Source organism: Abramis brama (genome assembly GCF_963993115.1).
Source record: "Abramis brama genome assembly, chromosome: 16".
NCBI classification, from domain to species: Eukaryota; Metazoa; Chordata; class Actinopteri; order Cypriniformes; family Leuciscidae; genus Abramis; species Abramis brama.
In genome coordinates this window covers 22,917,357-22,933,794 of record NC_139978.1, presented here as the reverse complement: position 1 = coordinate 22,933,794, position 16,438 = coordinate 22,917,357, and the positions used below count along the sequence as shown (strand labels likewise).

The window sequence follows — 16,438 nt, the reverse complement described above, 5'->3', positions numbered from 1 at the left end:
CACCTGCTGGCTCACAGTCGCTAATACCGATACCTATTCATGATCATCCGAATGAGGCACTGGAGCTGGAAACACGGGCATTTGGGTCGGGAGGACGTGTTCCGATCCATGCTTTGGAATGAGGAATGCCGTTCCGCTAACTTTTCACCTCAGCCGCTGCTATATCGCAGACCTCTCCCCTCCGGAGTCTGGAGCAGCCGGACAGACTTTCACCGTTCATCATCTCTCTCCTGTCAGACTGCTGCGCCATGGCTCCTCTCATCCGGTCACTGATATTATCGATCAAGGGCTATTCTGTCTATCTCTGTCTGACTCACTTATCTCTTACAGGGCAAAACTCGTGTCAAATGAGTCTACGTCGAACTGTTAAAACAGAAAAGAAGGTATAGTATGGCACGCAATTTTAACACTCATGCCGTAACTAGTTTTTATTTTTATATTGTTGATAATTTCTTTTTTTCTTTTTTTTTTTTAATTGTAGCCTACTAGGAATCCATAAAAGTCAGTAGCCTACTGTCTTCTATTAAATACGACCAATTCCACATTTCATTATAGGCTACAGTAGCTTTCATATTCCGATGCTATAATCTATTAAATTGGTCTCTGTAGTAATTAGGCTACTCCTTTGGTATTAGTCATTATCCAAATAGTGACAAGTACTATTCCATTGTCATTTGTAATTGAAACCTATGAGGAGCTGTGGTTCATATAGCTATATCAACTATTCTTTTCCAACTAGGATTTCAACTAATGATTGTAGCCTACATAGTGCCTGGTTATTTTTTAGTTAGGCTAATACTATCCCTACCTATTCTAGTTTTTCAAGAACCTAATACACCATTAGTAGCCTATTGCCTATGAGACAATAGTGTCTGTCCCAGTTATTACAAGTAGTAGAATTTTAGTCTTGCTAGTAATGTTTTATTAATTAGCCTACATCTAAAGTCGATTAGTTTCAGTAATAATATTTAATTAGGAAAAATTAATTGTAACAAAAAATCATGAATAAATGTTAATTTAGCCTACCAGTATGTAGTGAACTGGAATGTTGCAAGGATGTCACACGGACGTTTCCAGTCGTTTCATCATCATGTGTGTTGGTCATATAATGTCATGTATGACGGGTGGCGATTTGCGCTGCTAGTTTTACGCACCGAACTGTAAGTCAGCCGCTGGAGAACATTGCTCGACCTTCACCACGATGTGTAGTTTTGCTTAACCTGTCTTGTATTTAATCTATTTTACAAGTTTTTTTTTTTTTTTTTTTTTTTTTTTTTAATGCAGAGACTCTCGTCGGTTTGTACTCCTCCTGTTGCGCGTGCACGGATGGAGAGACAATACTCGCTTTCACGTTTTTACTCTCAGACACCGCAATGGCTGGACAACAGGTGCATGTGCCGGTGATCCGTGTAATAAAAATGTGTCTACTGATGCCATTGACCTTAAAATGCATCGGTTTTGCTACAGTATGGGGAATGTGAATTTTATTCACAAAAACATGCGGTTTCTTCTCACACTTTGGCGCTGACATTTTAGCTCCAGCGGGTAAAATAAAATAATAATAGCGCTATTTTTTTAAGTTTAGGGATATGACGTTATTTTTGTCAATGTTATATCGGAAAGATTGTCCTGTAATGGTCACAACGGTAGTGGTGACGACTATTGCAGTGCGATATAAGAGCACGGCAAACGTGTAATACCGGACATGTCCACTGGATGTCGCGCTACACCATAAAACTAATGAATCACGTTTTCAGTGTGCTGGCATAAAGATTAGATGGAATTATTGTGTGTAAATGTTTGAAATAGATCTCTCTCGTTGCTCTTTGCCCCGTATGGCTTTTTATTCCTATCTGAGAGTGCTCAGGACTCATATAGGGATGGAAGCCATGCAGGGCTGGGGGACTGTGTCGTCATAGAGACTTGGTGCCAAACACCACTCTTTCTATGCCAATCATGTGACACACATACACCTGTCCTGGCATCGGTCCCGGCACAGATGCCCATTGAGTCTGGCTGGCTGCAGGGAGAATATCTGATTCTGCTCTGCCAATCAAGTACACAGACGGTTCTCTGAAGTCTCTTTCTCTCTCTCTCTCTCTCTCTCTCTCTCTCTCTCTCTCTCTCTCTCTCTCTCTCTCTCTCTCTCTCTCTCTCTCTCTCTCTCTCTCTCTCTCTCTCTCTTTCTCACTCACACACACACACACACACTGGCTGGACATCTGCTGCCAAGTGATGCTAAAACAGCTGTTCATTTGCATCAGGTACACACACACACACACACACACAAAGTCAGGCCCAAATGTTAATGAACTTGACTGAATGAGGTTAATGTCCTATATAATACAAACTGCAGCAATTTTGAATATAAATAAACAGAATTGCATACAATTAACACTTCTTGTCTGTTCTATGGCAAGCTAATATCACACCGCATCATAAATATGATCATCTCTATGATACCTGTGTTTAACAGCACTCACTGATTAGTGTTTATCACAGCTCAAATTTTCCCAAGCTTAATGGAATACCTTCAAATAATAAAATAATAACTGTACAGTTGTCTATGTGTGTTCATTTAATGATCTATAAAACATAAAATGGGATTGTGTTGTTAAAAAACAATATCCTAGTGGTTTTATATGGTCAGGACCATAAATAATAATTATCAAGCTAGAGATTTATGCTATGATGATTAAAGGGATGGTTCCCCCCATAATGAAAATCCCTCAAGTTGTTCCAAACCTGTATGAATTTCTTTCTTCTGCTGAACACAAAAGAAGATAATTTGAATATTGTCTTCCATAGTATGGAAAAAAATACTGTGCAAGTCAATGGGGTCCATCAACTGTTTGGTTACCGACATTCTTGAAAATATCTTCTTTTGTGTTCAGCAGAAATAAAAGAAAGAAATGAAAAGAAAGAAATGAAAGAAATTCATACAGGTTTGGAACAACATGAGGGTGAGTAAATGATGAACAGAACCTTCATTTTTGGGTGAACTAACCTTTTAACACCTTGATAACAATAAAAGAAGTCTGTGCAACATCCCCTCCTAGCGTTTACATCACCACATTGCAATTATACAACGTTAGTAAGAGGCGGATGTGACGTTTATTCGGATCTCCTACAAGCAAAGTGCATGCTTTCGGTGTTATGAAAGGTGGGAAAGGGATTGTGTTGGGTAACAGTGGTCTTCAGGTTACATTACACAAGACGTTGACGTGTAATGCAAGTCTATCACTCTTTCTCTGAATGCATCAGAGTTAACGTTAATTTGTCCTGAAACAGTCCGGGATCTCACAGAAACAGCAAATGGCAAAGAGAAAAGAGACACAGCAGAAAACGGACACAAAGAAACCGAAGCAGATTGCAAAGAAAAAACCGGCATCCAAAACCCCAAAAAACAAAGGTATCTACGCTCCATAAAAATGTACTTTGTCTCTCTGATGCTCAGACTTAGAATAATATGAATATGAATGAACAGTAATAGTTTGAATTTAGTGCACGGTTGATGCAGACAGCTGCAGTATGCAGGTGTGCAGTCACTCTCGCTCGACTTCTCTTGCGGTGCTTGTTTTTAACGGATGCATTTCAAATTAAGCCCTTCTTCTTGTCAGTTCATTGAATGAATGTCATCAATAAATGAGTGTGGGCGTGTCTAGCGTACATATTTGGGATCATGTGTGTTTTGGGTGCTTTAGGGTCGATTTTAAAGGGATGGTTCACCCAAAAATGAAACTTATGTCATCATTTACTCACCCTTATGTTGTTCCAAACATGTATGACTTTCTTTCTTCTGTTTAACCCAAAAGAAGATATTTTAAAGAATGTTGGTAAACAGACAGTTGACTTCCATAGTATTTTTTTCCTACAATGGAAGTCAGTGGCTACGGACAACTGTTTGATTACCAACATTCTTTAAAATATATTTGTTTGTGTTCAACAGAACAAAGAAACTCATACATGGTTGGAACAACTTGAGGTTGAGTAAGTGATGACCGAATCTTCATTTTTGGGTGGACTATCCCTTTAATACTCTGACCCAGGGATCTTCAGACATTTTATTTAGACAGTATATAGAATTCTGTATAAAACAACAACAACATTTTAGACTAAAATACAACATTTTAGAATAAAATTACACTGAAATGTCAATCAAGTATGTCCAGCATTGACTGATGAGATAATAAATGTTTTCTGCTCTCTAGTACATCTTTGTTCTGCTTGTCTGTTTCAGAAAATGGTATTGTGGACAAAAACAACCGCAAAAACTCCAGGGTGACGTCCCGTGTGTCCAAAAAGGTGAAAGATGCCTCTGACGAGAGGACAAGCAAGTACTTCCGGGACAGCGAAGTTAAAACTGAAGAGCCAGAGGACATGAGTGACAACAGTGAGGAGATGAGCCCAACAAAACAAGTGAAAGAAGAAGAAGAGAGTGAAGATGAGGAGGACTGGGAGGAAGTGGAAGGTACATAGTCTCATTTTGTGAATTATTGATATTTGTTTAGACTGTATATGTTTATGCATTGCAATATCATTAAGTAAGTGTTCTAAGCTGGTTTGTTTTTCAGCACTCATACACACTGATGTTACCCTGTTTTTAACTGTGCTTTCACAGAGATGGCAGGACCGCTGGGTCCTGTGGACTCGACAGAACTAGCAGAACTGTCAAAACCTGTGGAGATTGAGATCGAGACTCCAGACATGGCTCGCAAGAGGCAGAGAAAGTGAGTGAGTGTGTGTGTGTGTGTGTGTGTGTGTGTGTGTGTGTGTGTGTGAGAGAGAGAGAGAGAGAGAGAGAGAGAGAGAGAGAGAGAGAGAGAGAGAGAGAGAGAGAGAGAGAGAGAGAGAGAGAGAGAGAGAGAGAGAGAGAGAGATTTAATAAGTGTCAGATTGCTAAGTGATGAAATTCTTTAGTGTGGTAAATGTCTACAAGATAGTTGCAATCAAAAGGAGCTGTGAGGGTTAGAAAGATTAAAAGGAAAATTGTAACACCATGACAACCGTTTCCAGGGAGAAAAGGAAAGCAGAGTTTGAAACTTATCTGCGTCGAACGATAAAACGATTTAACAAGGAGCTGCTGGTGGATACCCACAAGGTATGTGTGTTTATGTCTGTTTTTTTGGGGGGGGTTTTAAACTAAACATACACATACTAACATGTTTGAAAGCCTTGAGGGCCTGATATACTCACAGCAAAGTTCTTTTTCGTTCTTCGTTTTGGGGTAAAAAGAAGTTCAAAATAAGGGAGCAGTCGTATACTGTTAGCGAACATCCAACGCCACCCTTTAAAGGTGCTCTAAGCTCTAAACATTTTTTGTCACATACAGCAAACATCTCCTCACTATCCGCTAGCTGCCTGTCCCCTGAACACACTGTAAAAAAACGGGGTCTCTGTAGACAGCCCAGGCTCCACAAACGGCAACAAAAACAAACTGGCCCAGCCTGGACCTCAAAACATAACAAACAGTGTTCCAGCCAATAACCGACAAGAATGATTTGGGGGTGGAGGTTTGGGGGTAAGTGCGCGTGCACATGAAGGGGGGTGTGGGGAGTGGAGGAGAGAGAAGCATGAAGAGGGAAGTTAGCTAGAGGAGAGATGTCCTGACGTTAGAATTATATTCTCTTGAATTTTGATACGGCCGACACATGACCAAAGAGACAACGTTCCGATGAACAAATAGCAAAGAAGAGGGAAAAGGAAGCACGGGAGGGAGAGGGAGGGAGGGAGAGGGAGGGAGGGAGAGGGAGGGAGGGAGAGGGAGGGAGAGGGAGGGGAGGGAGGGAGAGGGAGGGAGAGGGAGAGAGGGGGAGAGGGAGGGAGAGGGGGAGGGGACGGGATGAGGAGGAGGGAGGGTCGAGCTAGCTTGTTTGACAATACTTCGAACGTCAACAAGAAGTGACGTCACCCAACATTGCTTAGAGCACCTTTAAATGAATTTGTTAATATGTGCAGCACGTTTCCCTTTCAATAACAAAATAAACACCACAAAAATTTCAGCGATGAGAAAACAGTAGTTCTGAAAGCATCTGATCATAGGCGATGTGGATGTTTGCACAAGCTCTCCAATTCGGCACTCCAGTAAAGTCAAGCCACGTTTATTTATATACCCCTTTATACAATAGATTATTCAAAAGGAAGCATCTTTACAGTATTAAACATGAAAAAACAGTGTCAGTGTCTCAGTTAGAAATACAACTTCGTTTTCTGTTATAAAGCGGCTCTCCAGTGTGTTCATGTTTTACTTGCTGATGTCTGACCTCGGCGAACTGAACAGAAGAAATGAACCAGAACACACCTACCTATTACATAATTGTTACGGACCAGTGGTAGTTCAATGGTGTCTACCAGCCAGAACAACTTTTCTGGAAAGTTCGCTTTGGCAAACTGTTTCAAACTCGAGAACAAAACGAACTTCTTTTTGGCCTGATGTTGTTTGAAATGACATCACACCAGTTCGTTCTTCAAATTCGCTTGAAGTATATCGGGCCCTTTATGCTCATCAAGATCATCATTTATTTCAAATATTTAAAAGAAATCAGTAAAATAGTAATATTGTGAAACATTGTGAAAATTAAATTAAAATATATTTTAAAATGTAATATATTACTGTGATGGCAAAGCTGAATCAGCCATTCCTCTAGTCTTCATTGTCACATGATCCTTCAGAAGTATTAATTTCTTTCAGAAAAAAATCGTACTGATCCCGCTTTTTTGAATAATATAATTAGGGCCGTCAAGCAATTCAGTTTTTTAATCTAATTAATCTCAAATTAATTGCACATCAAATTTGGCTGAGAAATTACACTCAAAAGATCATAAAGTCATTAGTGTGTTAAATGAGAAAAGCATCAAATAGACATTACAAAAAGTCGTTTTAGAAAAAAATATTTTATTTGAATCAACATTCATTTTTAAGCTACAACAGCCATGATTTTTTTCAGAAGCTTCAACTGAATTGGTATTTAGATGTATTTACTGACCAAAACAGTTTGGTTACCAACATTCTTCAAAATATCTTCTTATATGTTCCGCAAAAGAAAGAAAGCCATACAGGTTTGAAATGACACGAGGGAGTACATTTTCACACTATCCCCAAAATAGGAAGTTCGCTTTTTAATGAGGGGAGAGGGGGAGGGGTGAAATAAAATTACATTACATATAAATAAACTGTATATAAACAATTATTTTATTATTGAATAATTTGTGTAAGGCTTGTGTATTTATAATATGATTTATTTGTGTATTGTATTTTTCATATTTTTAGCATAGTAAAGCAAAACTACAGCACTGCCAGTAGGCTATTTTATGGAACTGTCAACACTGGAAACTCCCACGGCATGCCTTCAGTTGACAAACAACCCATTCATATGTAAAACTATATGTTATTAAATTGTATATAACATTATTGTATTTACTAGTTTCGTGCTTGTGATTGATCAATATTCAGAAACAGGTGCAGTTATTTTTTTTTTCAAAGTGAGTAAAACAGACTATATTGCATGTAAAAGATATCACAACATTATTATTTACTGAACTTTTGTGTAAAATCAATATATATATATATATATATACATATATATATATATATATATATATATATATATATATATATATATATATATATATATATATATATATATATATATACGGGATAAAAACAGCACTCATATGATATTGCGCTCATTTCTCATGTGATATTGATGTTGCTTAACTAATACTATATCATATATAGGCCTATAGATGAGACAAAAACTCATACAGGGGTATTTTTGCCCTGATATTTAGAATTTTAGGGGCATTCTGCATTCTATAGGCTACCCCACGCAGTGAGTTGTTGCCCTGCATCATGTTCATCACCAATCAACTGTGTGAACTGTAAGATGAACTACATAGGTCTGAGGAGGGGGCGGGTGCATTAAATGCGTTAAATTATTATTTTTCCATTAGTAATTAATTTAATTAACGTGTTAAATCGTCATCCAATATATACAATATAATATAATATGTTTATAGCAATAAAATGCAGTAGTAATGTACAATATGAACTCACTTTATTATTATTTTGGCTTTTTTACTTTTATTGTACTGGTAATGATTTGATTTCTTATTTACTCTGTCTAACAGGTTCATTTGCTTTGCCTATTGGCTGGTGGTTTGTTTCGAAACAGACTCGTCTGTGAGCCTGACCTGTTGGCTATTGCCTTGTCACTACTGCCTGCCCACTTTACCACAGTTGCTATAAAACGCATAAACACTGGCTTCCTGGAGGGGCTTCTCAAATGGTAAGCCTGATTTGCCTTCTTGGGGGAGTATTACACTCGGTCACTTAAAGGCATATTCCACCCCAAAATTAAAATATCATCATTTACTCGCCCTCATTTAACTCCAAACTTGTATGACTTTCTTTCTTTTGTTGAACATATTTGAGAAATATCTCCAAAGTAGAAAAAGTCATACAGGTTTAGAGCTATATGAGTGTGAGTAAAAGATGGCAGACTTTTCCTTTTTGGGTTGGACAATCCCTTTAATGCGTCTTAGTGCCTGTTTACACCTGGGCACTTAATGTGTTTTCTCTGATCGGATAGCTATCCAATCATGAAAAGATGATATGTAAATGCCCTCCAAAATGCTTTTGAGACCGATATAAATCTGATCACTCAAACCGTTAGAGGTGGTTTGAGATGCATTCCAGGCGAAACTGGACAAGTGTAAATGCATCTGGTTGTTGAAGCCACATACGTAAATTTTACTCAAAATGTTAAAAAATAAACACGTGAGCGTTATAGCCAGAAATGACAGCACTACTGCAACACGCATCGCCGCAGATGAGTAGCTGAGTATCTCTTCAGCATGCCAACGTGCAAACTGCTGCAAATGAAACCAGAAGTAAGTTGCAGATGCTTAACACATTATCATCTTCATTAAAAGTAGTGAGACTAAAGGATCTTACCAGTGCTGATGCCGCTCTCCTGTTGTGGTTTGAAACCACTTTGATCTTGAAATTAGATGATGATAGATAAAACGCTGCTCATATCTGTTGGCCTATGTGGCCAAGTGTAAATGGAACCCTTTTAACAAATCAGATAGCTATCCAGTCAGTAAAAACATTTGAAGTAACTAGGTGTAAACAGGCCCTTAAATAATCAGATTGTTCTCTGATTTAATATGGACGATTTACATTTAGCCAGGAAAATGTGCCTCTGCAAAAGACACAAATTCCTATGCTGTATGCAAATATTGGATTGATAATCTCCGATTGTGTTTTATGTAAATGAATCATTTTTGTGGTGTGACCCCCCCCTCCCAGGTTTCAAGTGACGTTTACACTAAACCCCGCCTTACCTGAGGAGAAGGGAGTGGAGTTGAGGACGGTGCTGGAAAAACGAATGGGCTGTTTATCAGCAAGGGACCATGAGGAGATGACCTACGTGAGAGAGATCTTACTTTCCTTGACCTCATAGTGGATGAATTATGCATAAATCATGTATATAAGTAATGTAACTGGTATCTTAATAAGATACAAGCTACATTACTGTTCAAAAGTTTGGGGTTGGTCAAATTTTTTTAATGTTTTTGAAAGAAGTCTGTTATGCTCAGCAAGGCTGCATTTAATTGATCAAAAATAGAGTAGAAACAATAATATTGTGAAATATTATTACAATTTGAAATAACAGTTGTCTATTTTAATTTATTTTAAGATTTAATTTAATCCTCTGAATGTTTACTCCGGTCTTCAGTCACATGATCTTTCAGAAATCATTCTAATATGCTAATAATATCAATGATATTCTAATAATATCAATGTTGAAAACTGTTGTGCTGCTCTATATTTTTGCTGAATAAAAGTTTAAAATCCTTTAAAAGAATCTTGCTGACCCCAAACTTTGAGTGGTAGTGTATTGATGTTTAGCTGAGTTTGGTTCTGACCTGTGATGTCACTTTCTGCAGCTGTTCTTATTGGTCCTGCGGTCATTGCGACTCTTCTGTCGCTTGGTGCTGTCTTTACAACCTCTTCCTCTGAAGCCACCACCTGCTACCAAGGTGATTTTTTTGGGGGATTCTCACTGTGTTTCTTTTGCTTGTGAAAATTCTTTCTTTGTTTTTTAATGAACTGAGCATTTTTTTTTTCTTGCTTTTAGAACAAGACCACACCTACCAAGAGCTCTCCAGAGAAAGATCAATCAGAGAAACCCTCCCCAAAGCCTAAGATATCCCCTGGATCCAAACGCCCATCATCATCATCAGTAAAAGAGGAAAAAGGTGGAAAGAGAAAGAAAAAGAAAGAGGATGGAGGAGAGAAAGAGGCAGCAGGGGGCCTGAAACCCAAAAACAGCAGAAGAAGAAGTGTAGCTTCAAAAGTGTCATACAAAGAAGCCAGCAGCGAGGAGGAGGAACAGAGTGAAGAGGAGTTTAAGCCAACCAATGAGGATGACAGTGAAGACTCTGACGGGCCCATTCATGTATGCAGAAAGTCAAAGTTGAAAGGCAAAGGTGGGGCTCCTCGGAGTTCGAACAAGGTCAAACAGGAGGAGAGAAGTGAAGAGGAAGAGGAGGAGGAGGAAGAGGAGGAGGAGGAGGAGAAAGAGAGAAAGAAACAAAGACGTAAAAGAAAAGAGGGGAAAGGGGCGGATGAGTGGTTGGAGGTTTATTTGGAAAGCACCGGGAGGTGGGTGTGTGTTGATGTGGATCAAGGAGTCGGCCAACCGCAGCTCTGCTCCGATCAGGCGACTCACCCGATCACTTATGTGGTGGGCGTGGATGACGAGGGCTACCTGAAAGATCTTAGCAGCAGGTATGACCCCACGTGGCTGACTTCATCACGGCGACGGCGCGTCGACTCCGAATGGTGGGAAGAGACTATGGAGCTCTACAAGTCTCCAGATACCGAACGAGGACAGAAGGAGGATCAGGAGGTACGTTTGCACTCTCACTTACACTTGTGATCAAAAGCTTGGGGTCAGTAAGTTTTTTTTATTTTTTATTAATAGTTTTATTCAGTAAGGACTGACTTTTCAGTAAGTGAAAGTAAAGACTATTATAATGTTACAAAAGATGTCTATTGCAAATAAATGCTGTTCTTTTGAACTTTCTAATTATCAAAAAATCCTGAAAAATGTTTTACAGTTTACAAAAAAAAAAAGAAAAAAAAAAAGCAGCACAACTGTTTTCAACGGATAATAATAAGAGATGTTTCTTGAGCAGCAAATCAGCATATTAGAATGATTTCTGAAGGATTATTTGACACTGAAGACTGGAGTGATGATGCTAAAAATTCAGCTTTGTCATCAATAAATTATATTTTAAAATGCTGTATACTCAAATAGAAAACTGTTATTTTAAATTGTAATAATATTTCAGAATATTACTGTTTTACTGTATTTTTGATGAAATAAATGCAGTCTTGGTGAGCATGAGACTTCTTCCCAACCCCAAACTTTTGAACTAACTTGCCTACATCACATGTGACGTGCATTAAGATTCACCTGTGCTCCTCATCATCAGATGCAGGCTAAGTTACTGAACAAGCCGTTGCCGACATCCATTGCAGAATTTAAGAACCATCCACTGTACGCGCTTAAGAGGCACCTGCTTAAATACGAGGCCCTCTACCCCTCTACAGCCGCTGTCCTGGGGTACTGCAGAGGAGAACCAGTTTATTCACGGTAAACCCCATATATTTTGTGTACCACAAGTGAATGTAGGTATCACAACATTGTGATGTACGATATGAAAGATGGATGAATATTCCTTTTGTAAATCTGCTTTAGAACAAGGCATACTGTTTGAATTATCAAATATATTAATACAGATAAACCACAAATTTTTTGATGTTATGACAAATAACCAGTACTAACCAAAGATATTGAACCAAATATCTTTTTAAACCAAAGATATTAACCTGATATTAATCCAAAAACTTTAGATATATAAAGACGGTGCACTCATATTGCTTATGAATGGGGGAAAATGCAACGTGCAATATGGCTGAATAAGTCCCGCCTTCTAAAAAAATGATTTCAATTGGTAAAGTCATTGCATCACTGCAGCTGCTGTTCGAAGCTCTGGTTGGCTGGTCAAGCCAGAAAAAAAGCTCTTTTAACAGTGTTTGAGCATAAGAAACAACATCTATGGGACTGTTTATGTCAGATTGTGTTGCTGATTTGAAATATGTTATTTAAATGTGAGTTCGACAAGCAGTATTTGAGATTTCAGGATTTCCCTATTCAAGTAGATAGGACTTGGGCTGCGTCCGAAATCGCATACTCTTTTGAATAGGTACTTATTTTGAACAAGTAATTACTTCACGACCACTAAAAAAAAGTATGTTCTGTATAGTATGAATGTGTGTAGTATGAATGTAATTCGGACATACTACATTCACCATGTTGTCATGATCATGTGACCTACCAACATCAGTTACGTTGCTTCACTGCCATTCACAAATTCTCACGCTTGGCCTCATGGGATAGTAAAGTGTCCATCGTATGGACACTGGGAATAGTAGGTCATCCGGGTACTTTTTGCCTACTCTTTAATGAGTACTGTGAATTCAGGCATACTTCTTTTGTCACATACTGTTTTTTGCCTAGTGTATAGTAGGGAAGTATACGATTTCAGAAGTAGCCTTGGTCTTGGATGCCCAAAATAGCTGCCCACAGGCGTTTCAAATATGGCCGCAGATTGAAATGACTTTCATTGAAAGGGACTTTGATTCGATACTGAAACTCTATACTGTTTTCTAAATAAATTAAACAAAAACCTAATTTTAAATGCTACATGTGAATTTGGGCATCACAACACTATAATGAATGTAAAATAATGGATATTCATTTTGATATTTACTAAAGATTACATTTAACAGTTATTATAATATAATATTTTTTAAAGATTAAGCCAGTGTTATTTTAGTATTTATACAATATTACAGATGTATTCATATTTTGAATTGTCTTATTTTTATTTTACATTTAATATTTTAGTTTTCATTTAAATTTTAGTTTTAGTATTTTATCATTTTAGTTTGTTTTTCATCTGATATTTATTTTCCATTTTCTTTCAGCTTTATTTTAATGACCAAAAACTATTTTTAATAGTTTTAGTTAACAACAACAACAGCAACATTTTAAGTGAGCATCAGATGATGGCAAAGGTGATCTAAATCTATGGATACATTCTTTTCCATTTTTGTGGACATATTTAGATAGTTTCCCACATCTGAGACACAAGAACAAATAGAAATGCAGGCCATTTGTTAATGGTGTTTATTTATTTTCAGAGACTGTGTGCAGACGCTCCATTCTAGAGATACCTGGTTGAAGGAAGCACGAACAGTTCGACTCGGAGAAGAGCCATACAAGGTCTGTTTTGATCATGATTTAACATGTTTTTTCATACGTATTTAACCTTTGTACAATAAATAGGCCATGACTTGTTTTTAATATTAAGTACTGTGTGTCAGATGGTGGTTGGTTTTTCCAATCGTTCTCGTAAGGCCAGGATGATGTCCGAGCCGAAAGGTGTCAAAGATCTGGCTCTTTTTGGAGTCTGGCAAACTGAAGAGTACCAGCCTCCGATCGCCGTTGATGGCAAAGTGGGTTTGAATTATTTCATTTTTTAAATAAAATTTAAGAACATAATTGCATGAGATATACTGATCTGTTCTTTGCTGGAGTCCTAATCTGAATTTGTGTGTTTCAGGTACCACGTAATGAGTTCGGGAATGTGTACATGTTTAAGTCGTGCATGTTACCAGTAGGATGTGTTCACCTGCATTTGCCAAATCTGCACAGAGTGGCTCGAAAACTGAACATAGACTGTGCTACAGCAGTGACGGGTTTTGATTACCATTGTGGATTTGCACATGCAGTGTAAGTTTGTGTGTTTTTGTGTATTTAACTTGTCCTAACCAGGTGCAATATGATAAAAGCGATAAATGTTTTGTCCTATCCAGCCACAACTGAGTGACAGGACATGTGGACATTTTGTCACTCGCTTGGTTTCTGTTTATGCAGATTCATACTGTGTAGCCCCACCCACTGTGAAATGTGATAGGTCCAAACTCATGCATCACATTACAATTCGCCTACTTAAGCTATACCCTAAAAATATGTACTCTTTTTGTGAAGAAACAGTACATACTTTTTGAATGTGTAGCAGAAGAGTAGGCAAGTTTTGGGACATACTACCACATCATTATTGCATCTTTCACAGACCTTGCTGTTGCATAGTTACGTGCATCCTGTCATCGTAAAATGGCCCATCAATCGTCTTGTCACAGTTAAGGTCTTCATATATACGTCACATTTCAGTTTATTTGATTTACACTACAAGTGGTGCAGGTATAATGCAACTATAGGCCAACCGGCAGTTAGCATCACACTGGTTCCCTCAACAAAAACCCAATAGGATTTTGCAATAGGCTTTTGGATCATCGCAAAGAACAAGATCTGTGATCAACATAAGTTTATGATACTGTCCATCAAGATAATTTAACTTTAAATTTTGAAGCCTAAATGCAGTCGCCAGAAGTAAAAAGCTAAAGGCTATAAACGAACTGCACGACGGTCCCACGACTTAAACTTCGCCATCACTAAGCTTCCGATAACTCCTTTCAGTTTAAAAAAAAAAAAAAAAAAAAAAAAAAATTCCAAGAAAGTTTGAGTTAGAATAGTTTGTAAGAGCACAATTGTATGCGTTACGGGAGTTTACCTGTTCAGCGTGATGGCATTTAATCTCCTCCACAGCCTCTGTAGTCCCATTTAGCCACTTGTTAGCAACCGCCTTTTTCAAGACTCATAACAGCTTAAAAAAATCGCAAGTGGGGTAATATTGATGTATTTTATGTCGTAGAATAAAACGTGAAAGTATCTTGAGCTTGTGTTCACCACAGACCTTATTTCAGCCATTTAACCAAAAACCCATTCAAAAAACCTTCGGGATGATGGAACAGGAAGTGCTAAAATGCTAACTCATACCTGCACCCCTCTATTCTTCCTACCATATTGGAGAGAAAAGAACTAGCATGTTGATCTGCCAAACACATCTTTATAAAAGTTCACAATGTTGTTGCAGATGAAATAATTATTTTTCATCAGGTGAGATTGATTATTAATCACTCAAACCATATTATCTAAACCTTCAGACTCGCACATGTACCTTTTGCAATGATTATGGGCAATATTAGAGTGTGCATGGATATCTGTTTACCTTTGCGATACTCATTTTAACATACTACGATTTGGGACACACAGTAGGCGAATTGGAACGCAGCACTGATTAGCTGTGATTGTGTATGTTTCACAGCAGTTTCACATTCAGTGTGGAAATGTTTCACATCTGGTTAGGACACACCTGTAAGAAATGGGCAGTTCTTGTTGCATTCATTTCATACATGGTAAAAGAATAAGAATATAATGTGTATTATTTCTGTCTGTATGAAACATGTAATAAATATAAATGTATGCATGCTTTCTGTACAATCTGTAATTTGACTGGATCAATGTGTTTCAGTAACGATGGCTATATTGTCTGTGAAGAACACCAAGAAATCCTGAAAGCAGCCTGGGAAAATGAGCAAGATATCCAGCAGAAGAAAGATCAAGAGGTGAGTTGATTTCTTGGTCTTTTTCTAGTGTTACAAAAAATGTACCCAACATCTAAAAAAAAACATTTTAGCTAGGATTCGGAAATAGTTCTTTTGATTTTAATGTGAAGAATTTGTGTTTTGTAAATATTATGTTGACATGACTGTTTGAATCTTTTAACAGAAACGTGAGAAGCGTGTAGTGGCTAACTGGACCCTGCTGGTCAAAGGCCTGTTGATAAAAGAGAGGCTGAAGCGTCGCTATGGGCAACAGGGGCTCGTATCGAGGACGGAGCTTATGCAAGGGAAAGAAGGCTTGGCTGAAGGACTGTCCTCCGATGAGGAGGAAGAGGGCAGGGATCAGAAAGCTCCACCCTCTCTGGCTAGTTCATGGCCGCAGAACAGGCTAGAGGAACAAGAGGAAAAGATTGTAAGGCGTGTAACTAAACGAGAGAAACGCGGAGAGCAGAAAAATCTCTTCCCTTTTGAAAAAGTGTGATTAAATCGGCCCTTTATTACTTTTCTTGTCTTCCTTTTAAATGTTTTTTGCATTTATAAGCATATATTATCTCTAACTGTGAGCCACTCTCCATTACTCTCCACAATCTTTTTATAATCACAGTAAGGTGCATATGCAGGGGATTTTGAAGATGTCAAGCGTTTATGTCATCAGTTCAGACTCTACATTTCTTTTTCTATCAGAATACATATTTTTATAGAACATGCTGTTCAAAAACAAAACCATGCAAATAAACAAATAGTTTGTTGCAGCTTTTTGTGTCTGTGAGTGAGTTCTGAACAGGTCTGGGCATTGACTAGATGAGTCTTTCATTCTTTGTAGGCGCCCAC

General features: G+C 38.0%; 1 protein-coding gene across 1 annotated transcript; it reads left to right on the top strand.

Moving 5' to 3' along the window:
* The first annotated feature begins 3,098 nt into the window (after positions 1-3,098).
* xpc (xeroderma pigmentosum, complementation group C) lies at positions 3,099-16,359 on the top strand. Its single transcript, XM_084087465.1, has 14 exons — positions 3,099-3,412; positions 4,241-4,471; positions 4,622-4,730; positions 5,017-5,101; positions 8,131-8,288; positions 9,314-9,434; positions 9,955-10,047; positions 10,146-10,919; positions 11,509-11,669; positions 13,283-13,364; positions 13,466-13,597; positions 13,705-13,874; positions 15,517-15,610; positions 15,774-16,359. Exons 1-14 carry the CDS (start codon positions 3,316-3,318, stop codon positions 16,086-16,088), a joined length of 2,622 nt encoding a protein of 873 aa, XP_083943591.1. The 5' UTR covers positions 3,099-3,315; the 3' UTR covers positions 16,089-16,359.
* Positions 16,360-16,438: the final 79 nt, after the last annotated feature.